Raw genomic sequence first — 27,455 nt, 5'->3', positions numbered from 1 at the left:
CTGATTTATAAAACATAAAGTTCGGTTTAATTCTTTAGTGACAGATCAATGCACATAAAGACATTTAACTGAAGTATGATTCCTTAAAATAAAAACAATTACAAGTTATATTTCTCACATATCTAAACACTATAAACAAACAAACAAACAAAACCAGTTGCAGTCGAGTTGATTCCGATTTATACTGACCCTATAGGGCAGAGCAGAACTGCCCCATAGGGTTTCCAAGAAACACCTGCTGGATTCGAACTGTCAACTTTTTGGTTAGCAACCAAGCTCTTAACCACTATGCCACCAGGGTTTCCTAAATGCGACAGCAAAGTATATAAATAACACTAGCTTTTTTTTTTTTTATAGTCAAAGCTTTTTTTTTTTTTTTTTCCAAAGCTTTACAAAAGGACTTTGTTGACTGCCAGATAAGCCACTGAGGTATGACTTCTGGGACAATACCGCCTGAGAGCATCGTTCTTCTCGCTCGGGTAAATGAGAGAGGATCAATGTAAAAATCTAACAGCAACCTGGACAGACAACTCACCGGTGTGCCAAGGAGAACAAGCACAGATGGCTTTGTGAGCGGGGTGAAAAGATCAGAGAACCACTAGCGTTACCTCTGAAAATTCCGCTTCTGCTCCTCATTTTATATTACCAACGACTCCTGTCAATTGTCAGTGTCACTACTTGAAAAAAAAGGCTCCAGCTTCAACTTAATCCAGTGAAAAGCAGGTAGAGCCTGCAGCTTTTCACAAACTCATACACATACAAGCAGAAGAGCGTACAAAGTTCTTCAAAGAATCACTCCATGTCCTCACCGTCTTCTCCAGACATGCATCATTCCAAGAAAAAAACCCATTTACTAAAGGAAATCAAAATGCTTTTTTCCTACCAGAAAACATCACTAGCTACATCATTTGAAGTACTTGAGCTATTGTAAGTTCCTAATATATTTTTCTGTCATTCCCTATTATCCTTGCATTCAATAAACATTCCTTAAATGCTTACTGTAAGTCCCTTGGTGGTACAAACGGCTACGTGCTCGACCACTAGCCACAAGGTTGAGCAGCCAGAACCCACCCAAGAAGCACCCTGAAAGACAGGCCCAGCGATCTGCTTCCAAAGGTTACAGCCTTGGAAATCCTGTGCAGCAGCTGTACCCTGCACACATGGGGTGACCATGAGCTAGGATCAACCTGACTGCAACAACAACAAATGCTTACTGTATCTAGGACCAGGGGTGGCAAACGCTTTCTCAAGGAGCCTGACATCAAATATTTCAGGCTTCGCAGGCCAAAATAAAGAATTATGTAGGTATTCATGTAATCATTTAAATGTACAACCATTTAAAAATATAAAATCATGCTTAGCTTGCAGACTGTTAAAAAAGGTGGCAGCCAGGTTTGGCCCTCAAGGCATAGTTTGTACATTGATGATTCCTACTCTAGACCCTGTGCTAGCTTACAGTCAAAGACCCAGGCCATGCTAAGTCCATTACATGACTAAATTGTAAGAAAAGGTCTTTTGCACCAAAACCAAGCTTCTTCCAATAAGAAGCACCAGGAATAATCTAATAAAGCTATGCTCAGTAAAATTACCTATTGGATAATAGATATTTCTATTATACCTACTATAATAGATATTCCAAGATCCATAAAAAAAAAAAAATTCTATTGCTGCGCAGTCCAATACGGTAGAGTGGTTAAGAGCTGTGGCTGCTCACCAAAAGGTCGGCAGTTTAAATCCACCAGCCGCTCCTTGGAAAGCCTGTGGGCAGTTCTACTCTGTCCCACAGGGTCCCTGTGAGGCGGAATCGACCTCGATAGCAATGGGTTTGACACAAGTGGCTACTGAGCACTACAAATGTGACTGAGAAATTAAATTTCTCAGAAAATAAATTTTTAAGTTTTTAAAATTTTAATTATTTCAAGCTTAAATAAGCACACGTGGCTAGTATTTTGGACAACACAAATCTAACAGTCACCTACATATCAATTAGCAGATCCTAATGCAACTGAATTTGCTAAGGTTTGTGGTGAACCATTAAAGACAAATTATATTTTTATAGTTTAATACCAACAAATTGTAGCTCACATTATCTTTAATTTCTGGTTAAAATTTCACTGGCAATTAGTTGAGAGAATGAAACAATGTGTGAAAAATCTGTTCATATATAAAACAGTAATATTAGTTAAAATGATTAAGTGTTCATCATCAAGTCTCAATTCTCTCTGTTTCGATTTGAAATTTTTTTTTCTTCTTGTTCATCCCTTAGGGTTACTGAGGAATAACTGTAATTCTTTCCTCCTTTATGGAGCCCTGATGGTACAGTGGTTAAGACCCTGGCTGCTTACCAAAAGGTCACCAGTTCTAATCCACCAACTGCTTCTTGGAAACCCTATGGGGCAGTTCTACTCTGCCCAACAGGCTCCCTGTGAGTCAGAATTGACTCAAAGACAATGAGTCTGGGGTTTGGTTTTTTCCTTTATATCATAAGTCAAAGGGATCACACACTTTATAACTAAAAATTAAATGTAGTAGATGGGATTAAAATGTGGCATCAAGTAGAGTTTCTCTGAGAGTTAAATTATGAAACTTATGAAAAACCAATGAGGTGAAGAACAAAAGCCATCCCAGATCAGTTTCAAAGTAGCCATGTTGGTGATATTAACGTATCTCCATATGTAAAAATCTGTATGTGAAAAATATTAAAGAATGTCTTTGGTCATCATGGAACATAGAAAATACAGGAGGCCAAAGGCTAAGTCTGATATATCCTTAAAGAAGGGGGGTAACCCAAAGAAAAGCCTCCTCTGTACGCTACACGAAGTGTCTCCCTGCTACAGAGATGGATGCGCGTGGCAAACTTAACCTGAGACCATGCCAAGTTACCGTCACTCTACCAAAATGGCAAATAGGTCTATGTTACCTGCCAAATCCTAATGGATTGAAGTGGAGGGTGTGTAGGGCTATATTGAAAGGATGTGTAGGCCAAGTCTGAACTCAGCAGGCATGTGTGCTATGATTGATTAGCCATGTCTGTCATGAGCCAAGAGAAGGGTGGCACCCTGACAGGACATTTGCAGACCGTTTCGTACCACTCCCTCCCGCTGCTTCGATTTTGAGAGTACAGAACTGCTAAGTGTTATCTGAACTTCATGTATCTTTCTGTACAGAGAGAACAGTCTGAGAGCCGTGAGTTCAGTTCTCTTGTCTACTGTATTTTTTGTCTGCAAGTGACTCAATTGGCATTCCCCGAGTTCCGTTCATTTGCTAGTCTCTTGTGAACTTATTTAAATAACCTTCAACTGGCTGTAGCATCCATTCTCAGTGAACTGACAGTCAATGTTCTGAGTTCACAATATTGATGAAGAAGCCCCAGATTATGGTAAACTCACAAAGGTCAATCTTGCGTGACCTCATAGTCGGCAAACAGCAAGCTGGCTTTCTGGTAAGAAAACAACTCAAAGATTTCTTTTAGACTTCAGCAAATACTATTTTGTGTAAGTCCAACTGAATCATTTTCAATTTTATTCATTTTTTTCTTAAAATTTTCTGCACCAATCTGCGACTGCCAGTTTTAGATGATGTTTAATTTTATTCAAAAACTCTCAGCATCTCTCATGATGAAGTTTAAAACCAGAGAGAGTACTCTGAGTATTGTTGAGTCCAGTTCTTTCTCAGTTTATGATTTTTATCAGCCTGTCAACATTACTTACACTTTCACCTTTCTTTTAATTCATCAATCTTTCTTTCCCAAACCCAAATACACTCAGTCATACCCCATTTGCAATGGTATCACTTCTTTTTCATGCCCACACAACACCCTAACTACACCTATGGTCTCTAGTTTTACCTTTCGAACATTTGCCAATCGATTCATCATCAAGGACTCTTCTCGGTCATCGTCATCGTCCAAGTCCAGCATCGGCATGCCAAAGGGGTCAATGATGCTGCAGCACCTGGAGCCTTCATCCCTCGGGTCAAAGGGATCGACGATTATGGGCTCTGTTCCCTTTATCTCGCAGCGGCAAAAGGGGCAGCCCTGGCCATCTGACTCCTAAATAAACACAGAAACTGCAATGAATGGTCTTTAATCAATACAAACAGCACTGAGCCAATGTTTTACAATAGTAAGAGTTGCAAAAGAAGGTGGTTATTTTTTTTTTGGCGGTGGGGGGGAGCGTGAGGAAGGGTGAGAACAGTCCTGAATAAGCAGCAGAATAGGGAGCCAACAAAATGTATGAAAAACTGTCTGCATTTCAAACTTTCCAAGGAAAAGAAAAATTTCTAAAACAAAGTTTGATTTGCCAAAGAAAAAACAGCATAAGTCTTTGTTCTCTTGAATGTTCACTTACAATTTTTCATGCATTGTAGCTTCAGAGTCCAGCATAACATCAGAAATTAAACCATGTCATGTCCCCATGTAATCAAAAAATAAAAGTGCTAATGAGACACTCTATAAAATGGGCATTTTGGTAAAAATTCATAATAGATATACCATTAATATCAATGAGAACAATGCATTTCAAAATTCATTCTGGAAAACTTCTTGTACATAAAGCCATGGCAAAATATTTCTGCTTTCATAGCAGGAAAAAAGTAAATTTCTATTTGTAAACCACTGTATGCCGTGACACCCTGCCATCCTGACACAGATCACCTGTAATATAATACCACATGAGATATTAAGTTCTGCCCCTCATGTACAAATACTTTTGGCCGGAAATTCGTTTATCGGCAATTCTTGAAGCTTTTGTTCAAAGTCTTTCAAAATTCATTTCTCAAAATGACTATATTAAGAATTCATAATTGGCAGGGAAAAGAGAAGAAGGTTGTCTTTGCCACCCTACAGATACATCGCCTTTAGAGACAGATGGTATATGATATTCACCACCAGACTTGTTTTTGCATTACACTCTTGACCTTAGTAGTGTGCTATTAATATCATGAACTTACAGCATTATTGGTCAAGATATCAGTCTGGATTAGTTTTTCAAGACTCTATTACATAATTTTTAGATGCATGCATGCAGTACACTCTGGTAACTTCTGTATCCTTTAATGTGAAAGTATTTTTTACCTGAGGAAGTAAAATCTACTGAATCAATTAGAATGGATGGAGTCCTAAGTACTTCCTGCTAACATTCTCAGAATGTGAATATGTTGGGGACTAGCAAAACCCCAGTGCCGTCGAGTCGGTTCCGACTCATAACGACCCTATAGAACAGAGCAGAACTGCCCCACAGAGCTTCCAAGGAGCACCCGGCGGATTTGAACTGCCGACCCTTTGGTTAGCAGCCATAGCACTTAAACCACTATGCAAAAAGGAGTTATTTGTTGGTCTTTCTTCCTCATTAACATACGCTCTTTGATCCTGTATTAAGTATATGTTGACAGAACACTATTTTAATTATTGAGGCACAATCCTGATGAGTTACATGGCTACTGAAGACATTCTTTCTGTGTATTCAATCACCCATCTGACAGAAACTAGGGCAAAGTAACCGAAGTAGCATTAGATAATTTATGGTTAAACTTAATTTGCATGACAGCACAGCAGTCAGTTTCCAGAGAAAGAATGGTGGGGGACGCCATATCAGAGTAAATACCATTAAGGAGATACAGTCAATGTGATCTGTTTTTGCAAATCAGAATGTATGTTCACTGCAATATCTGGTCAGTAATTAAACTCTCTACAACAGACAAAACTGAACAGAAAATATTTTTTGTGATATCTACTTATATAATAACTACTGTAACACCTATCAGTAATTTGTAAAACATGAAACTTTTAAATAAGAGGGATAAAGAAAAACCAAAACTGGATTTCAGATGAACTGTTCGCAGTCTTGTACCATCAAGATGCTATTTTTGCCTTTTGCCTCCTCCCCTTTCTAAACACAATCTTTTCAGTTAGTGCTTTTCAGAAAAGAGGCCACAAACTCTGGACACCCTTAAACCATAACAGCACGCAGACTGACCTAGAAGGTTCTAAGAGAAACCTTCTGTACCTTAATAGAGTGACTTATACATTCCAGGCACTGCACTCAAAAATAATGACTTTAATTAATTTATGTCTTGTGGATTAGTTTTTAGGTATGATAATTATATTATACTCCAGCCTTTCAGAAATGTCTTATTTTAGGTACATATACTAAAACATTTAAAGATGAACTGATACGATGTTTAGGATGTACATCAAAATAATTCAAGGATAGAGAGAGCAGGTGAGCTATGGATGAAGCTGGACTGGGTTATGAGTTGGTAACTGTTGAAGCTGGGTGACAGGTGGATGGAAGTGCATGCTACTTTTCCCTCTACTTTCACATATGCTTGAAATGTTACAATATTTTAAATGTATGAAATGAATGAAGTGTCTCCTTAGGTCTGAAAGTCTTGCTTTCTATTTTTCATGGATTAAAGGTAGAGGAAACATCAGCTTTTTCAGTTTATTCTTGCATGCTGAGAATATATTTATCAAGTTATCATATATATATTTGTAGTAAAATTCCACCAGAGACATACAATATAGATCCCTTATGACAATTATGATAATGGGATTTTGCCTACATGATAGCATGTATTGAATATACTCTTAAATTTAATGTGTTTGTTACCAAACAATAGGAGGAAGGTTTAGCTTTCCCTAAAAGATTTACTCCTGTGTTAGAAAATGACAATGTGATGAGGTTATTCAAAACAAAAGAACAGAGTTTTATCAACTGTAAAATAATGGACCAAATGATATTTAAGATGCCCTGACATGCACCAAACCTGACTGTAAACAGCAGGATATATAAAGCTTTCTGTATCAGCACATTTATATTTTTTCACACCATCTTAGTTCCACCATCTCACCATTCCAAGTTTCTTTCCAAAATTATAATAGTAAACAAACAGAGTAAGTGCAATTTTTTTTACATTAAGCAATCTAAAGTTTGTTTGCTTTTTTTTTTTTTTGGACAATATGTGTAGTAAAGCAATACTGTATTTGTTAAACTGAGGCAAGCCTGAGAAAGAATACACCTCCTACCACAGGATCTACCACAAATGCATGCCCAGCAGCTGTCCCGTGCCAGGAGAGAAGAGAGTTAGTCCACACGGGGGTCACAGCGGTGCCGTAAGGGCAGGCAGACCACCCATCTCCCAGCATGCCCAGTGAATGGCACAGGCTGAAACATGGGGGTCACAGCTGTGCTGTAAGGGCAGGGAGACCACCCATCTCCCAGCATGTACAGTGAACAGCACAGACTGAAACATGGGGGTCACAGCGGTGCTGTAAGAGCAGGCAGACCACCCATATCCCAGCATGCCCAGTGAATGGCACAGGCTGAAACACGGTGGTCACAGCGGTGCTGTAAGGGCAGGCAGACCACCCATATCCCAGCATGCCCAGTGAATGGTACAGACTGAAACACGGGGGTCACAGCGGTGCTGTAAGGGCAGGCAGACCACCCATCTCCCAGCATGCCCAGTGAGCAGCACAGACTGAAACATGGGGGTCACAGCGGTGCTGTAAGGGCAGGGAGACCACCCATATCCCAGCATGTACAGTGAACAGCACAGACTGAAACACGGGGGTCACAGCGGTGCTGTAAGGGCAGGCAGACCACCCATATCCCAGCATGCCCAGTGAATGGCACAGGCTGAAACACGGTGGTCACAGCGGTGCTGTAAGGGCAGGCAGACCACCCATATCCCAGCATGCCCAGTGAACAGCACAGACTGAAACATGGGGGTCACAGCGGTGCTGTAAGGGCAGGCAGACCACCCATATCCCAGCATGCCCAGTGAATGGCACAGGCTGAAACACGGTGGTCACAGCGGTGCTGTAAGGGCAGGCAGACCACCCATATCCCAGCATGCCCAGTGAACAGCACAGACTGAAACATGGGGGTCACAGCGGTGCTATAAGGGCAGGCAGACCACCCATATCCCAGCATGCCCAGTGAATGGCACAGGCTGAAACACGGTGGTCACAGCGGTGCTGTAAGGGCAGGGAGACCACCCATCTCCCAGCATGTACAGTGAACAGCACAGACTGAAACATGGGGGTCACAGCGGTGCTGTAACGGCAGGCAGACCACCCATATCCCAGCATGCCCAGTGAATGGCACAGGCTGAAACACGGTGGTCACAGCGGTGCTGTAAGGGCAGGGAGACCACCCATCTCCCAGCATGCCCAGTGAATGGCACAGGCTGAAACATGGGGGTCACAGCGGTGGTGTAAGGGCAGGCAGACCACCCATATCCCAGCATGTACAGTGAACAGCACAGACTGAAACATGGGGGTCACAGCGGTGCTGTAAGGGCAGGCAGACCACCCATATCCCAGCATGCCCAGTGAATGGCACAGGCTGAAACACGGTGGTCACAGCGGTGCTGTAAGGGCAGGGAGACCACCCATCTCCCAGCATGTACAGTGAATGGCACAGGCTGAAACACGGTGGTCACAGCGGTGCTGTAACGGCAGGGAGACCACCCATCTCCCAGCATGTACAGTGAACAGCACAGACTGAAACATGGGGGTCACAGCGGTGCTGTAAGAGCAGGCAGACCACCCATCTCCCATCATGCCCAGTGAACGGCACAGACTGAAACATGGTTGTCACAGCGGTGCTGTAAGGACAGGCAGACCACCAATCTCCCAGCATGCCCAGTGAATGGCACAGACTGAACGGTTTCTCTAAAGATGGTGGCACTCTGGGCATTCTGGTCTCACCTCTAAAGTGGTGATAATTTATCCTATTTCTGCCTTAAAATGATTTTACGATTTTTAAATATGAATTTAACTTTGGTCAACCTAGTAACAAATTAAACAATGAGGGAAAAAATAGAAAAAATAACTAAAACAGTCTAAAAAAACAAGTTCGCCATCCCCCGCAAACATCCCATATAAAACCCAAGTATTATCAGTATCATCATCATCATCTATCAATCACTTTCCATATTCTGATTAATTATTGTTCAGGTGAATACTATATCCTAAATAAATGCTTTCTTTCACATGTTGAAGTTAACATAAACATTATATTCAGCACAATGTATTTGTTTTCAGAATGATTATTTGAGGGTATGCTTTGACTTAAGGTCTATCACTTCACACTTTCTCACGCACAATATACTTCGAGGGCCACAGGGAATGTACAGAACTTCATGAGTCTCATTTTGAAGCACATTTCATATTTTTACCGTGTGTGTGTTTTCTTCTCAGTAACTCTAGAACACACTGCCTTGCTTTACTCCATGTAGCTTTGATGTTACCATAAATCTTTCTTTTTACCATGGCAAACAATTTTATTTAGAATAATACATATATACATACATACACTGAGAGCAGGATTTTCAGTGCACAGTAGGTTCTAAAAGGCAGTGTCTAGGCTGGGTTACTAGGAGCAAACCCAGTGAAGTGTGTATATATAAATATATACATAGAGAGACAGGTTTATCTTGAGGAAATGGCTCACATAGTTGTGGAGGCTGACAAGTCCTAAATCTGTGGATCAAGCATTAGGTTGGAGGCTTCTCCTGACTCATGTGGTTGCAGGGGCTGATGAATCCAAAATCAGCAGGTCAGGCCTAAGGCTCCTGGCTCACAGTATTATGGCAGCTGGCGAATCCCAAGATCCGCAGGACAGGCAGAAAGCTGCTGACTCGCGAGGCTGTAGGAGCTGGCAAATCCCAAGATCTACAGGTCAAGTAGCAGGTTGCTGGCTTATGTCCCAAGACCAAGGGTCAGAAGAGAATGAGTTGGATGCAGGATCCAGAGTGTACGAGATTTGCCAGAACATCCATAGATACTGGATGCAGGCTACACCCCCAAGGAAACTCCCTTTCAACTGACTGGCTGCTCACCTCAGATCACAAAATAGGGGATAACTACATCAGATCACAAAATGGAGTATGATTACATCATTACATAACTGCCTAAGCACTAAAAACCATGGCCCATCCAAATTTACACACAACCTTAGCCATGATAGGCAGGAACTCAGTATCTTCTTATTAAAAGAACAAATGAACGAATGAATAAGGACAGCTAATTGCATTCTCAGGCTAAATGGCCCAGAGTAGGAGCAATCTTTGGTTTTGGTGTTCTTTTATGATGGACAAGGGAAGAAGACACTCGTAAATCTAGGTTCTTCTGGTTTTGATTTGGGAGGCCCATAAAAACATGCAAAGTGACTCAGAAAAGAAGCACAGACATTCTGAATTAGGACACTTGGTTTGGAATCTCACCTCCACCAGCTGTGTGACACTGGACACATCATTTCATCTTATTTCAGGGTGTAATGAAATAATGCCCACCTCAAAGGTCATCTTAAAGATTAAACAAGATAAATTAGTTCAAAGTTCTACAAAGTGCTTGCCAAATTCCAGCTGGTGTAGTTACTATAAAAGCGGACTCAAGGACAAGGAACTGTAGTAAGATAGCTGAGGAAACAGATCTCAGCATCTGAAAATAAATTCATATTTCTGTAAGAATTTCATCTAACAATGAGATGAATATAATTTTAAAACTACAGCATAATCAGTGTATAGAGATTAATAATAATCAGAAATATGACCTATCTCTAAAGTGACAGTATCAGTAAATCAGAAACAGTAATAATTAAAATTTCAGACACTGCTGAAAACCATTTCCATATATTAACTCATTTAATTCCACAGGGTACATATGATTATTACCCCCATTTTACAAATAAGAAAATTGAGAGTTTATGTAATTTAATGGAGGTGGTACAGGTAAGGAATGGTTCAGCAGAAACCATTCTGTTTCAAGGGGGTCTGTTTCAAGAGCCTAATCTTTTCATCACTGCCCTGTAGTATTAGGATGGAATCACTGCCCTATAGTGTCGGGATGGGATCACTGCCCTATAGTGTTGGGATGGGATCACTGCCCTGTAGTGTTGAGATGGGATCACTGCCCTGTAGTGTTGGGATGGGATCACTGCCCTACAGTGTTGGGATGGGATCACTGCCCTATAGTGTTGGGATGGGATCACTGCCCTACAGTGTTGGGATGGGATCACTGCCCTACAGTGCTGGGATGGGATCACTGCCCTACAGTGCTGGGATGGGATCACTGCCCTACAGTGTTAGGATGGGATCACTGCCCTACAGTGTTGGGATGGAATCACTGCCCTATAGTGTTGGGATGGGATCACTGCCCTACAGTGTTAGGATGGGATCACTGCCCTATAGTGTTGGGATGGGATCACTGCTCTACAGTGTGAGGATGGAATCACTGCCCTATAGTGCCGGGATGGGATCACTGCCCTATAGTGTTGGGATGGGATCACTGCCCTATAGTGTTGGGATGGGATCACTGCCCTATAGTGTTGGGATGGGATCACTGCCCTACAGTGTTGGGATGGGATCACTGCCCTATAGTGTTAGGATGGAATCACTCCCCCACAACATTAGCATGTAGTAGTCCTTCAATCTTACAGCCTAGGTTAAAATGGAGTTAACAAATAGCTGTCTGTTAGTGACTGGTCATTCAAAAATGGAAACAAAAAAAAAAGGCAATAAACTATTTCTTTAGATTGCAGTTTCAAAATTAAGGAAATGCCTTAGTCATCCAGTACTGCTATAATAAAAATACCTCAACTGGACTTTATTTAACAAACAAAGTTTATTCTCTTACAGTCTAGTAGGCTAGAAGTCTGAATTCAGAGCACCAGCTCCAGGGGAAGGCTTTTGTTCTCTGTTGGCTCTGGAAGAAAGTCCTTGTCATCAATCTTGCCCTGGTCTAGGAGCTTCTCTGCACGGGGAATCCCAGGTCCAAAGGATGTGCTGCTCCTGACACTTCTTTCTTGGTGGTAATAAGGTACCCCTTGTCTGTCTGCTGCTTCTCTTCTGCATCTCATAAGAGACTGACTCAAGATACAACCTAACCTTCTAGATTGGATCCTGCCTCATTAACGTAACTGCTTCTAATCTTGCCAATCTTACCTCCCACTGAGGTAGGACTGACAACACACAGGACAATCACATCAGATCGCAAAATGGTGGACAATCACACAATATGGGAATCATGGCCTAGCCAAGGTGACACACATTTTTGGGGGGCATAATTTAATCTATAAGGAGGAACTACTAAATTTACTATTTTATTGGTGCTAATGATGTAGTTTTAGCTTTTTAATAGGTGGATGCAAAACTTGTCCTAGTAACTATAGTATTCATTGAAACGTATTCCTTACATAATAAGTTTTATTTTTAAAAATGTTATTAGAATCCAATTAAAAATATTAACGCATGAAGTTTGTGTTCTGAAGACTTTTTATTTAACTTTTAACACACCTGTAAAAGGCCCTTGTTAGAGCCAACACAAAATGTTTCCAAGTTGCCAACTTCAGCTGTTTTTCTAGACACACTGTGATACAGTGAGAGTGCATCTAATTTATTCATAGACCCAGAGTCAAGCATTTGCTCTACCAGATATTATTTTCCCATATCCAGCTGCTTCTTTTCATCCTCACTGCCATCACTCTAGTCCATGACTTCAAAGTAACATTTCTGGACAACTACAGTAGCCCCTACATTACTTCCAAAGTGAAAGAATAGTTCCAACATTTTATTTTATGACATTTGCACAAAAAGACACAAAGTATAATCAAAAACAAACCACCTTATAACATTCTTAAAGGTGATATTATTTTCTTATTTGTAGCCCTGAAGTCATGAAATGTCACTCAGGCCAGAGATTTGAAGGCTGGCTGCTTTTGAAGGAAGATACAGTGAGAGAGTCTTCCTTAGCACCTTAAATGAGATCATCTTAGCTTATCTCTCACCTCTCTTAGACAACTACCATTTTTTTTTTTTCCAACAATGCTTTCTAAATACGGGGCATTTATAAATTTCTTTAGAAGTCCACAGGTACTGCAAACAGCTAAAGCCCATGGCTGCTAACTGAAAGATTTTGAGGTTCAAGTCTACCCAGAGTGCCTTGAAAGAAAGGCCTGGTGACCTACTTCCCAAATACCAGCCACTGGAAACCCTACGGAGCACAGCTCTACTCGGACACACGTGGGGTTGCCACGGTGCAGCATCAGCTGCATGCGGGCCGTCTGGTTATAAAACGCTTTCATCGCATGTTACGTGAAAATCAGAGCTTACTGGTTTCACCTACTGACTTGGGAAATGATTCTCCTGAATACTCCAATGTCTTTCATTTAACATAATTATAAAACATATACAGGAAGAAGAGTAACAGGAAAACTTATTTAATTTCTCTTTTAATTAAAGTCCTTGGCAGTAATTCAAAACACAGTTGTCTCTCCAGCTGACACAGATACCCATTTTTATTCTAATAGAAAGATTTGAAGAACACAGCGCAGCACTGGTGCCACTCCCAAGCTCTGAAGCCACCTTTAGCTTCCTGGTCGGGAGGGTGAGGGTGGGGATGGGGAAACAGGGAAAGAAGACGATTCCGTACTTCCCGCCTTACTTGTTAACTCTGCAGCACCACTGCTACGTAAGTTACTACCAAAAGAAAGGTTGGGAGGAATTCAGTGTTAGGAAGAAAAACTGTTTTGTTAACATCCGTTAACACCTGAAAGTAAAGAAAACACTACAGCTTTTACTGCCAAGGACAGAACAGAAATGCTTCATCCAGAATGATACTGCTCCAAAGAACGCCTCTAAGAGGTGATTATTCAACTCATTTAGTATTCTGTGCAAACTCTGGCTTGCTTATTCCACTTATTAAATAACAGATATTTCAGAAGGAGAAAATGCACGTGACACCTCCTCGGGGGCCTGACTGATGGCCTGTTATGACAGCAATTAAAGGGTAACCACACTTGCAGCTGGTACCAATGACCACACTGCTATCGTGTATTTCTCTGGTTTTCTGTTAATTACATAAAACTTAAGTCTCCAGTAAATTTCAATTAAACCAAAGTAGGGCCTCAAATGGAAGGAAAAGTTGGTGAAGAATGCCTTGATAAAAATGCACGTTGGCTGAACACAAGATGCTTTATGGTCAAGGTTTAGTATTTCCTCTTGGGCTCTGACTGACTTATCACAGCTTCTTGGAGGACATGGAAAGCTTTAAAATCATTTTCCTATCAGCCTGCCCAACCAAAATAGCAGAAAGTAACAAAAAAATGTCTGGTATCCATAACTAAATTTGAAGGATAGCAAGATGTCCAATTCAAGTAATCATTAATGTCATGGCCTTCTATAAAACTTTATATTTCTTGAGATTAGGGGCTGTGTCTCAGTGTTCTTCATAGCTTCCAAGGTTAGTACAGAACCTGGAACACAGGAGCTGCTCAAGAAATGTTTGTTGAATAAATGAGTGAATGAACGAATGAGTTCAAAATCTTAGAGAATGACAGATAAAGCAATCACGTTTGTTTTCTGTCAAACTAGTTAGAGGAGGCAAAAACCAAATTATCCCTGCGCATACCTGATTCTGAAAGCTTAACTTGTTCCTTTGATAGGAAAAACAAACAAACGAACGTACAAAAAGAAAACAAAACACTGGCTTTAAAGTCAGAAAGCAGGGACTCTAGTGCTGATTTGGTGCCTGGGAGTCAAAAATAGTTTGTACTCGGCTGGTAAACGAAAGGTTGGTGGTTCACACATTCATCCAGTGGCACCATGAAAGAAAGGCCTAGCCATCTGCTGCTGTAGATTACAACCAGGCAAACCCTACAGAGTATTCTACTCTGTAACGTATGAGGTCGCCATGAGTCGGAATCAACTCAATGGCACAAGACAACCACACTCCTGGCTGAAATACAACTTCTTCATACAGCCATGAACTTCACTGTGCCCTAGGTTCTTCTACAAAATAAGGATGCTGAATTAGATATAAGAAATCCCCTACTTTTATTAATAACTCCTTCCCCAAAACATGCACCACTTTTTAAAAAGGAAAATGCTGAAATAAGAGGCGTATATTACCATGGGCATCATTTCACATTAATCATCAAGTTTAGATACCTATCTGATAATATACTGCAGAACTGTGTGAAGGTTCTGTAATTTTGTTTTATTCCTTTACATAAATATTCACACTCAGGTTAAGTCCAGTGAGCATGTAACTGAGGCTACAGATGCTAGGCTTTTACCATATCTAATGCTTGTCAGCTGTACTGTAATGGGATTAAGTTTATAAAACTTTATTCAATGACAGGCATTTTGCAATTACATGTTTAAGTAAGTGCCAAGTGCTGCTGTTCATACATGATATGAAAGCTGCCAAACACACTTGTTGGTTGGCAGAAGCAACACTATGTGAAATCTAAATGTTGACATATTTGGGTTATTCCCAAAATGAAATGTTTAAAGGTTGACGTTTCCGTTAACCACTAACATCCGATTGAGACCTAGAGTTTATGGAATATCACTTTGGAATTCTCAAATATTACCTCTCCCAAAGAATTTCCTTTAGGGATAGAGAAAACATGAATCAGGGATCACTGTGCATGTCTCTTGGTGTAGAAGAGGAATACACCTACTCCTCATTTATTGACTACCTTGTTATCCGACATTCTGCATTTACGAAAACAGTAAAAAATCTGCCATTTGACTATTTTGCACATTAACGACATACATTTGGCAGTAACGAATGCTGAGGTTCAAGGCGAGAGTAACGCTGGCTGTGATGGTTAAGGTTATACGTCAGCTTGGCTGGGCCGTGATTCCCAGTGGTTTGGCAGCTCTGTAATGATGTGATTTGGCAGTTCTGTAATGATGTAATTTGGTAGTTATTATATAATGACGTAGTCATCCTCCATTTTTTGATCTGATGTGGTCTTCCTCCGTTTTCACATAAAGCCAGTTTTCGCAAAACAACCCGGTCTTTGGAACTGAACCATGTTGGTAAGTGAGGAGAATGTGTACACAGAAGCTTGGTCTTACTGCCCCTGGATTAGTGCCTGTACTCATGCAAGCAGTGAAAGTAAAATAACATGGTTCAACACGTCGCTGTAAAAAATCAGCATAGCATGCTTTCCGAGATACCTTGTAGGGCAAACAAACATAGAAGGCATGTGTTATCTGCATAAAAATATGGTGTTTGTAGAGTCTAAATATCAACATGTAGGTATTATACAATGGGAGAGGGGTCCTAAAGTAGGTACAACAGTCCAAACCCTTCCTCACATTCTAGAGGGAGAAAGAGACAAATATGTAAATATTTACAATACAAACAGAATGAGGTCAGCGCTTACAGAGAAACACGCAACTTATATCAGGAGAATATGAACAGCAAGCTGTCTTATATGGGGAAATTCTAAAATATTACTGAAAAATCTTTTCGCATATTTGTTATTAATCTATAAGCAAAATTCTATGATAAAATCAGAATAATGATATTATTCACTAGTGACATGAGAGTAATTTAATTTTGACTTTCTGAATATTTGGGATTTGTCATTTTGTTACTGTATCACACGCACCTGCTGAAATTCTACTCAGTCTAGTCTCGGTGCTTGAGAATTTATGCACTTCTTCAATTTCTAAAAATGAAACCAAGAAGTACTTCAGAGTAAAAAAAATGAAGTGGCAAATGTGAACAATTTACAAATATTATTGGGCATATCTTCACATAAGTTCGTTAGGCCAATATGAAAAATCATGAAGTGAGTTAAGGAAGTGATTCTTACCCGCAGAAGACCTGTTCCATTTAGGGAATGCCAAGTAATATACAGAAAAGTCATGGTGACAAAAGGGACAAACTTTTAATATAGTCACGACAACTGTGGAATATTCCTTGGGTTTTACACATAATGTATCTATTGCAAGTACTTCACAAACTTGCTAAAAAAAAGACAGAGTACTGGCCCTGCAATTTTTTTTTTTCTTTCAGAATAAGGACTTTTTTTTTGAAAAGGCATAAAGTAAAATAAATAAAATCTTTCTTTAGTTTTATATTCAGATGTACTCTTTTACTTACCCTACGCCACAGGGTAAGTAAGTAGCTCTTTGGTGCGATGCTTTGAACAGTAATTTTGTTAATAGAAGTTTCTACCAAACTAATAGGAGTTTCTGACTCCTAACACACTTACCCACCAAATACCAAACATATTATCGAGTTAAAAATGCAAAGTCCTGTAACAGGCGTGCATATGTATGCTTCCCAGGAGAAGCACATGAGAGACAAAGTTCCTGCACAGAGGCAGACAGAATTGGGAGTCAGGACCAGCCCTGAATCCTGATTTTCTTTAGGGTGAAATGCAAAGTTTCCAGTTACTTTGTACCTGTGAGGACCACACTATCACACTGAAGGCAGGGATCAACCCAAAGACGTAACAATCTGACCACTTCATGAATTTCTTATCCTGAAAGACGGTACTAGTATCAGGTAAAGCAAACGATTCCAAAGTAGTCCTGGCCCGTCAGTCAGTCAGTCACCGAGTCAACAACTTGTCTGCTATCCTGCCCACTGATATATAGGAATCACCCGTGCAAACAGAATGCTTTGTCTTCCACTGAAACAAACAAACAAAAAGAACCACTGCCGTCTAGTTTATTCCGACTCTCAGCAGCCCTGCAGGACAGAGCACAACTGCCCTGTGAGGTTTCCACGCGTGTAATCTTCACGGAAGCGGACGACCACATCTCCCTCCCGTGGAGCGGCTGGTGAGCTCCAACCACCGCCTTCTCAGTTAGCAGCCGAGCGCTTAACGACCGCACCACCAGGGCTCTCTTCTGTCTTCCACTAGCTTATTTAAATTTATTGAAAGTTCGTGATTTTCACAAACAATGCTGAATTTGTAGTCCTGTTATTATTATTATTATTTTTTAATATTATTATTATCAACACTGCCTTAAGTACCAACAGATGCCTGTAAGCTGAGACTGGTCACTGCTGGCACCATACTGAACACCCTCTCCCCCAACTTCTCCCTGCATGACTCTCCAGCCCACGCGCCCCGCCACTGAACCCCCTCTCCCCCAACTTCTCCCTGCATGACTCTCCAGCCCACACGGCCCGCCACTGAACCCCCTCTCCCCCAACTTCTCCCTGCATGACTCTCCAGCCCACACGGCCCGCCACTGAACCCCCTCTCCCCCAACTTCTCCCTGCATGACTCTCCAGCCCACACGGCCCGCCACTGAACCCCCTCTCCCCCAACTTCTCCCTGCATGACTCTCCAGCCCACACGGCCCGCCACTGAACCCCCTCTCCCCCAACTTCTCCCTGCATGACTCTCCAGCCCACATGCCCGGCCTCCTACCCCAAATTCACCATCAGGAAATGATACGGGGAATTAAGGACAAGGATACCAATGCAAACCTAACGTGAAATATAAACCAAATGTACGCTGAAGAGGAGAAAAAGTACAGAAATGCTGAGGCAGTTTTACTAAGGCAGTAAAGACGCCTACAAATTCAGAAAGGACTCTAAAAACACTAATCTTTTTTTAGTGTATTTCCTAGTTCTTGTTTTCTTTATCCATCTTTAAATCTCTTCAAAGGAAAAAGGTGGCCTTTTTTCATAGGACTGTTAAAATGTGTAAACCCCTGTATTTCATTTCCAAGTTGTGAGTTGAACAGGCATGGACATCCCCACTTCCTGCCCCCTCCAAACCCACCAGCATATCCCAGCAGGGATGCTCTGAGCTGGAGACAGGATAAGGACTGAGACGGCTCAGGAACGGGGCAGGAATGCCAATTACACACACAACTGCAATTTTTTAAAAAGCTGGGAGTTCTAATTGTTAGATTTCTAAGCCCCGTCAACATGTTTCTAGCTTCAATGAGACTGTGCTGAGAATGTTCATAAAACTCCAAATAATCAAAACTGGAGATCTGCCCAAAGATCCTTTTTTAAATCTCCAATCTTTATTAGAGATAAAGAAATATAAGAAAGCTCTTGGGGTAATCAGTTATCCTCTAGGTCTTATTATAAAACATTAAATCTATTTATATTTATTGAATGTCTGACTGCAGTGGGAAAGGCAGTAGGCCTTACATTCTACTTCTGTAAATTTTAAAATATACCATCTGTTTCTTAGTGAACTGTAACTATTTTGGAGACTTCGCCTGTCTGATTTTCTTATTTTAGCCCTATTTTCCTATTTCAGCCTTTCTTATTTTAACTCTGTAGAGCAACCAAAGAGCCCGGGAGGTACTACAGTTAAGAGCTATGGCCGCTAATCAAAAAGCCCCACAGTTCGAATCCACCGGCTGATTCCTGGAAACCCTACGGGGCAGTTTCACTCTGTCCTACAGGGTCATTGCGAGTTGGAACAGACAGATGGCCAGCGGGTTTGGTTTTCTGGGTTTTCTAGAGCAACCAGAGACAGATGTGAGGCAAGAGCCACACCTCCTAAGAGGAAAAGATGGTTGGTTGCAAAACCAATGTAAGCTTTATTTACTGTATTTTATGCAAATAACATGTACTTTCTATGTTTGCCAATAGCGCCCTCCACCCTTGAGATATTTTCATAAATGCACTATGCTGATTTTTTTACAACATGTTAAAAAAATTAGCATAGCAGTGCTTATGAAAATATCTCCACGGTGGAGAATTTGGTTGGCAAACGAATGTAGAAGGGATATAAAAATACGGTACCAGTCTTCACATTACTTCAGAATCTGACCTACTGTAAACCATATAAACATGGTTGGTTGGCAGTATCTATAATGACATATTGAAATTGACATTGCTATAAAAGTAAAAATACTTCTGGCTAATAACATAAAATTAACTTAAACATGCAAATGAAACAAAATATAAAACAAACCAAATTATGTAAGTAAAGGAAATACAAACACTAGAGATTTTCCAAAAACAATCTGAAATAAAGAGCCTATCAGTATTACTTCCTCAATGTTATGATGAGGAAATCTGAAGAGAAAAATGTGAACAGAGATGAGAAGGAAGGTCTCCATGTTGATAATGAGACCACAATCGTACCTGCCACGCTGTAAGGCAAGAGGTGCACATCAAATGCCCACAAGGCTCGATCTTGACATCTTTGTCATTCTCTGCACAGATTTTACACAGCTGAAAGGTAGAGCCCATTTCACAATACAATTCATATTGTTCCTGGAATTTGGGAGAAAAAAAAATTAATATATTTTTGTATTTTTAACACGGTCGTTAATACTGAATTTCCTCAAATACAATGATTTATAGTAAATACGCTTCACAGTTAATCTTGTCAAGATTATTTTAACTTTAAAGTTTGTTTTAAATTGATAATCACAATTTGTTCTATAAAAATTGTTTTTAAAAAGGTTTGCACTCTTATTAAAATTTTTATAAGCTTCTTTAATGCTTCAAGGGAGCCCTGGTGGCACAGTGGTTAAGCACTCCACTGCTAAGTGAAAGGCTGGTGATTCGAACCCATCGGCCAGTCCGCGAAAGAAAGCTGTGGCAGTCTGCTTCCATAAAGATGTACAGCCTTGGAAACCCTGTGGGGCAGTCCTACTCTGTCCTAGTGTCGCTGTGAGTAGGAATCTACTCAATGGCAATGGGTTTGGTTTTGGGTTCTTAATGCTTCAGATTATTTATGCTTCGTACTGTTCCTTTAGAAAAGGAACTGTTTCTAACAGCCATAGAGATTCAAAAGACAAAACTCAAGGTTTTAAAAGACAGTATAAATGACGTCAATTACTTTGTAAAGGCTATATGTTCATAAAAAAAAAAAAATTATTTTTTTATATGTTCATCTACTCTTACTGCCAAATTATATAAAAATAAATTATGATTGTGACTGAACATAAAATTTGACTGAGATAATTTTAGAAATTCTAGAATGTAAGAAAAGCAATATTTGCTAAGCCTTTCCTGCCTGCTAGGTATGTAATGCACACTTACTATTTCACAAAATCTCCAAGGCACAATTGAAATAAAAAAAAAAAAACCAAACCTACTGCCTGCGAATCAATTTCAACTCACAGCAACCCTAAAGGGCAGATTAGAACTGCCACAAGGCACAATAGAGACAATTAAAAACAGAGTCTCAGTAAGTTTTACTTGTTTTCCCCAAATTCTCACCTAGGTCTTTGACTCTAAAATGCACACTCTTTTTCCTACCTAACACTGTTGAGATAACTTAAAGGCTATAACCCCTTAGCAACAAAAGTGTTTTATTAAGCTTCTCTTGTTTTACTAGGATTATTAGCTTAGAATGCTTTGGGGGAGTAAAAATCTATCTTGGTGTTCAATTACTAAAAAGATCTACATCACAAGGAAGACACAAACAGGCTGGTAAATGTTAAGAAAGTATGAAAACTGCTGGTTAATAGGGATAGAAATAAAATGAATTATGAAGTCAAAATTAGTGCAAATAAAGCAATGTTTTAGTCCAGTAAAAATCTACGCTGTACCTACAACTGAGTAGGACAAATAAATGACAAGATGTAGTCCCTAACCTACTAAAATATCTTAAATTCCTGACGGAAAAAAACAAAACATATACGCATATACACACACGTGTGAGCGTTTTGATGTGCATGGATGTGGGTGTGTATGTATATAAATATTTTTTAAAGCAATCAAGTAAAAAGGCAAGAAAGAATGGATTAAGACGGAAAAGAAATTAATCAAAAATAAATCATAAATTGTTCCAGTCACGTCACAGATCCAGAAGGAATTACAGAACTCTAAAGTTTGGTGGTTTTGTTTTAATGGCTTTATAAGAGGAACTCTCTCTGGTGGGTGTCCTTTACAAATATTACGAAATACAGAATCACTACATAATTTAAAAAAATGGCTGTTATATATTAAATTAAAAACTGTCTACAAACTAAATATAAATGTAGACAAGTGTGTTTCACAAAATAACCTCTTGACTGTAAGGACTACAATCCGGAGAACCGAAAAGGAAGTAAATTATTATCAACTGTCTTCCCAAAAATCCATAATTTCTATGTTTTCCTTAGATTTTTACTATTCATTATACAAGTATGAACATAACCAAGTTCTAAAGGATTTCAAATTAGATGGTATGTAAAATGAAACACATTAAAGTTCTCCCTTTCTTCTCACCCTGTTACACTTCCCCAGAGGAATTAAACATTGTTACTGGTTTAGTGTTTTTTTATTTTTATTTTTTTAATACACTCATATGTTCATATGTAGGTAATTTCTTATCTATAGATCAACAACTACAGAACTTCCATGATGGAACTTTTACAAAAGGGAATGTCACATAATGGAGCTTTACATGAATGGAGCTTGTTTATTAACAAAATGCAAAACCTCCCACATATGTAGAGAGCTACCTCATTCCTCTTAATATTTTCATTCTATAACACAGTGTGAGTATAAACCTGACTGCTGCCATCCAATCAATTCCAAATCACAGCAACCTTACAGGACAAAGTAAACTGCCCCACAGAGTTTCCAAGGAGCGCCTGGTAGATTCCAACTGCCTACCTTTTGGTTAGTAGCTGTAGCACTTAACCACTATGGTTTATTTAACCTGTTATTGAACATTTTGGTGTTTTGCAATTTTCCGCCATTATGAAAAATGCCTACAGTGAATACCTTGTTGTAGAGATCTTTGAACATGTGGAATATTGAGTCAGATGATGTACTCATTCAAAATTTTGATAATTACTGACATATTACCCTCAAGAAAGGCTTCACCAAGTTATAGTCCCATTCAATCTATGAGATTGCCAATAAGGGCATTACTTAAAAAAAAAAAAAAAAGTAATTATTGTCTTTAATAGATTTCAATTACCTATTTGACTCTTTTAAAAGCTACTGCCTAAAGTTATTCTCATCTTTTTTTTTGTAGTTTTCTAAACATAAGGCTCTCTGTTCTATCTACCTATTTATTTATCTACCCATCTCCCCCACTTAATACCAATATTATTTTACAAGTAAGAATAATGACAAAAGAAGCTATGCTCCAATAATGGAAAAAATAATTTCTTTTCGAATACTCTTAGAATTCCTTAAATATATTTTGCATTAAATACTTGTGCATGATTTTAACCACAGTACAGGTAAAGAATGTTAATTTATTTTGAAAGCATTATACATATTTATGACACTTTTCCAGAAACTGTCCTTACCTGTGTGACTTTTATATGATCATGGGGTGTAGGTTCACACAATCCAGTTAAGTCAGGATTATAACTCCTCCCATCAGGATAAAGATAGCTGAATTTTGAAACAAACACTGTTATCATATATACCTTTTAAATTGCATTTAAGGTTACATAATCTATTTTCAAACAGTCTGATGTTTACTTTTCATTTAAGTTGTATCTGTAACTTCTCTAATCATTCTCATAACATTTACAAGTTATTTTCAGAACATTTGGAACCTAGAAATCATTTTCCTATGAGAAATGCATAATATGGGCTCAGCATCTAAGAATTCACTTTCAATTAAATACTTTTAATATGTATCCTTTAGGTAAGTTAAAAAATTTATTTCAGTAGTCCTTTATGTACTATTTCAAAATACTTTGAATATATGCTTTTTTGCAGTTATTATGTCTTTCACCTGAAGCATGGTTAATGTTATCTGCATCATTTTATACCACCTTTAACACCACATGAGAGAAAAACAGAATTAAAATTATAATTTTCCTGCAAAAATAATTCTAATGACTTTGCGGTGTTCCTGTTCTCCAGCTTCCCAACTTAATTCTTCTGACTCATCCACACTCAGCCCAACACACGTGGTTTAAAAAAAAAAAATAGAAGAAATTACAATTTCTTATTCCATTTACTTGAAATCAACCTAGAAACAAAGAGTGGTATACAAACATGGGTTCCATTATACTAGAGCACTGACGTCTGAAATAATCGTTGCAGTAATAAGGCCACCTTGCTGTGTTAAAAATCGGTTTACCCGTTATAAATTCTTCTTTAAAATGAAAACTAATGGGTTCCGAACCAAAAAACTCAGTGCCGTCGAGTCGATTCCAACTCATAGCTACCCTATAGGTCAGAGTAGAACTGCTCCATACGGTTTCCAAGGAGCACCTGCTGGATTCGAACTGCTGACCTTTTGGTTAGCAGCCGTAGTACTCAACCACTAAGCCACCAGGGTTCCAACTAATGTGTTATTAAATTAAAAAGAAATGGCAATGTTAATGCTAGATTTTTCCAAATCATTAAATTTTGTTTACTTCTTTTTAATAGTTTTCTATTGTACGTGGTGTAAGTTAAAAATTAAGAACATAATACTAGAAAGGTAAATACTTTCAAAGATAAAAGTATTCTAAAATAATATGTGAAATAACAAAAATATTTATCCTTAAAAGAGTCTACAAACACTTCAGTAAATTCCACAGAAGTAAGCCTTAGAGGTTACCCAGGAAAAGCAGAAAAACGAACACAGACGAGAGATGAGTCTCATACGGTAAGGGGGTGATGAGGGAGAAAATTTTTCTTTTTGAACACCTTAGAAAAAGAGATGATTACATCTGACTATGAAACAAATTTAGTGTGTCATTATGGTGTGGGGTGGCAAAACTCTAACATTAAATGAGGAGCAAAAGCTGGTAAGTAACTTTGCATATCCTAATATTGCCATTTAAAAATATATCAGATACATTAAAATATACAGCTATATTGTCTATATATTGTTGCCATCAAGTCGATTCCGACTCACTAGTGACCTTATAGAGCAGAGTAGAACTGCCCCATAGTTTCCAAGGAGCACCTGGTGGATTTGAACTGCTGACGTTTTGGTTAGCAGCCGCAGCACTTAACCACTACACCACCAAGGTTTCCATAATGTCATATATGTGTGTATACAACATTTTGTTTATCACATTTCAAAATTATGTGGAAAATTAAAAAATTAAAGATTATATGGCTGATAATAAGATTGCCAGAGGGAAGGTTAAATGGTTCTATTTATCCTACGAGAGGCCATGTCCACGATTACTGTCATCATAGAAAACGGTGCTGCCGATGGGCCCCCTTCAATGGCAGTGAAGAGGTAAAGATACTTGGCTGGTTATCAAAATGAACTTTTTTTTTTAACACTTAGGTCATAAAATATTGTATAAACTAAAAGTAACAAACAGCTGACCCTGATAATAGCTGCTCCACGGGAGAAAGATGCGGCAGACTTCTTCCAAAAAGATTTATAGCCTCTGAGGCAGCTCTACCCTGTCCTCCAGGGTTGCTGTAAGTCAGAATCGACTCTAGGACATTGGGTTTGTTTTTGTGTTTTTTATAATAGTTGTGGCAGATGATTATGTGTTTTCACGGATCTTAAGAATGTCTATTTAATTAATATAATAAAATCTATCTTAATGCAATCAATTTGTAAAGTTAAAATTTAACTAGCCAAGTCCCTCTGAAGATTTACAAAGGCATTCATATGCTAGACTCTACTGACCACGATATTGGAATCTGTTACTCTGACTCACTTTGAAAAACAGATTAAATGTATTACAACTATACAAACACACTGTATCACAATTACTCCATCTACAGGTTTGTCCACTCATACCCTCTATTAATGAACTAAAACTTTAAAGTCCATTTTCTTAAAAATAAAAAGCCTGCAATAGTGATGACGCATAAGCTACAGACATGAATCTCTGACCACTAGAGTTAAGAAATAACTGAGAAGAGCAAATTTATGAAAATTAAAAAAAAGAAAAGAAATATACATCTGGTACTACTGTTTGCCATACACCTCATGTGTAACTATTTATTGACAGCCCATAGATTAAAAAAAAAAAAAAATGAGTTTCTTCTATCACAATCCACACCACAGCAAGCTGGATCTCATTATATCCTTGAGTTACGCAGCAAGGCAAGGGCAAAAGAAGTCAGCATGAAATGGCACTAAAAATACCAAGAAAGGATAGAGGGAATTGTACGCTACAAAAATGAATGAGAAGGCCCAGATATATTTACTACGAAGGTGCCTACCACTTGTTTTTTGGTTTTGTGTGTGGCAAAAAAGTCATTATGAATCTGAGAATCTGAGAAACAGGGCTGGAGGACTTATTTGTTTTTAAGTTTAAAAGAAAAACAGCAGATAAATTTAACATAGCCAATGTTATATAAATTCTGGATTGTCAATTTCTTATTAGCATTAATAAAAGGAAAAGGGGATACAAAGGGATGAAAGGTACGAAGAAAGGGGTAGAGAAAGAAAGATGTGATGAAAAGGGGTGAAGAAAGAAAGGATGCAAAGAAGAACATTCTAGTACAACCAGTCAAAACAAAAAGTAAAACTAGCAACTTGTGGGGTACACAAGGCAGCAGAAGTGAATACTGAAATAATTACATCTTAGCGTGTGTGTGTGTGTACGTGTGTATACATATATTCGATGGCAGTACGTTTTATATATATAAGGAGCTGTGGTGGAGAAATAGTTAAGCGGTTGGCTGCTAACCAAACTGTCGGCAGTTGGGACCCACTAGCCGCTCCTCGGGAGAAAAGACCTGGAGATCTGCTGCTGTACAGATTACAGCATAGGAAACCCTACGAGGCAGTTTTACTTTGCCCTCTAGGGCTGCTGTAAGCCGGAGCCGACTTGATGGCACACAACAACAACAGTGGACACATAAGGAGCCCTGGTAATGCCATGGTTAGGCACTTGGTGGTTCCAACACATCCAGTGGCTCTGTGGGAGAAAAGCCTTGGCGACCTCCTAACGATCACAGCCTAGAAAAACCTACGGTGCCGTTCTACTCTGTCATATAGGGTCACTCTGAGTCGGAATAGACTCTCGAGAGCAGGCGACAACAATATATACACAGTGTCATGATTTATTTTCAAACTACATTTAAGTCCCAATTTCTTTCCTATAAAAAACATTAACTCATGTTATGATCTGATGCTGAAATTTATTTGCTATAACACACACTTGGATTTAAATAATTAGGTTACTTTAAAATGCCTATTTTAAGAAAGGAACAATAAAACAGGATCATCCATTTCTTAGTGTAGAAATAAAAAAACAGCCAGGTCATCAGTCTCACGGAGCATTCTATCGCAATTTTTCCAATTTGTAGCAATAAGCACCCTGATTCTCACATTTCTCATACTTACAATCCTTCTCTGCTGCCGTCAATCAGAGCTTGAAATAAGGGCTTGTTATGAGGTATGGTCTGTAAGATGTTGCCATCCCCCGTCACATAGCCAATGGCCCACTGTCCCAATCGAGTGCAGCTTAACCGAAAAATGTAGCTGAAAAACATGAGAAAATAAAGTGTAATCACATTCAAAACGTATGCTAACTGCTAAACAATTTATTCAGTTTTTAAGCAAAAGAAAGAAAAAAAATCATTAAGAAGATCTGATACAAATTTCTATGTTTTAACTTATTTAACACCACTGTACTCCATTTATCTATCTCTAAAAAGCAGCACTGATAGTACTTTTTTATTTAAATTACTCTAGGATAGTGTGAAGAAAAAATCGCAACTGTAATCTATGAAGTGATACACTGCTATCCCTGTCAGGGGTGCTGTGCATGAAAGCGGTCGTCGATGAACCGGCTCTGACGTCAGTCTTTTTGTAAACAGGTCAAATAAAAATAAAACA

General features: G+C 39.1%; 1 protein-coding gene across 5 annotated transcripts in view; it reads right to left on the bottom strand.

Moving 5' to 3' along the window:
- CBLB (Cbl proto-oncogene B) overlaps nt 1-27,455 on the bottom strand; it is a 246,310-nt gene that overhangs the window by 72,363 nt on the left and 146,492 nt on the right. For all 5 annotated transcript variants that reach the window (XM_064273028.1, XM_064273029.1, XM_064273030.1 and 2 more), the window contains 4 exons: nt 26,961-27,098; nt 22,999-23,086; nt 19,883-20,014; nt 3,848-4,051 (listed from right to left, as the gene is read on the bottom strand). In XM_064273028.1, the coding sequence (XP_064129098.1) occupies nt 3,848-4,051; nt 19,883-20,014; nt 22,999-23,086; nt 26,961-27,098 (562 nt within the window). The remainder of the gene's footprint in view (nt 1-3,847; nt 4,052-19,882; nt 20,015-22,998; nt 23,087-26,960; nt 27,099-27,455) is intronic.

This window comes from Loxodonta africana, chromosome 20 (genome assembly GCF_030014295.1).
Source record: "Loxodonta africana isolate mLoxAfr1 chromosome 20, mLoxAfr1.hap2, whole genome shotgun sequence".
Lineage (NCBI taxonomy): Eukaryota > Metazoa > Chordata > Mammalia > Proboscidea > Elephantidae > Loxodonta > Loxodonta africana.
The sequence above is the reverse complement of the archived record's forward strand: the minus strand, read 5'-3'. Positions and strand labels throughout refer to the sequence as shown.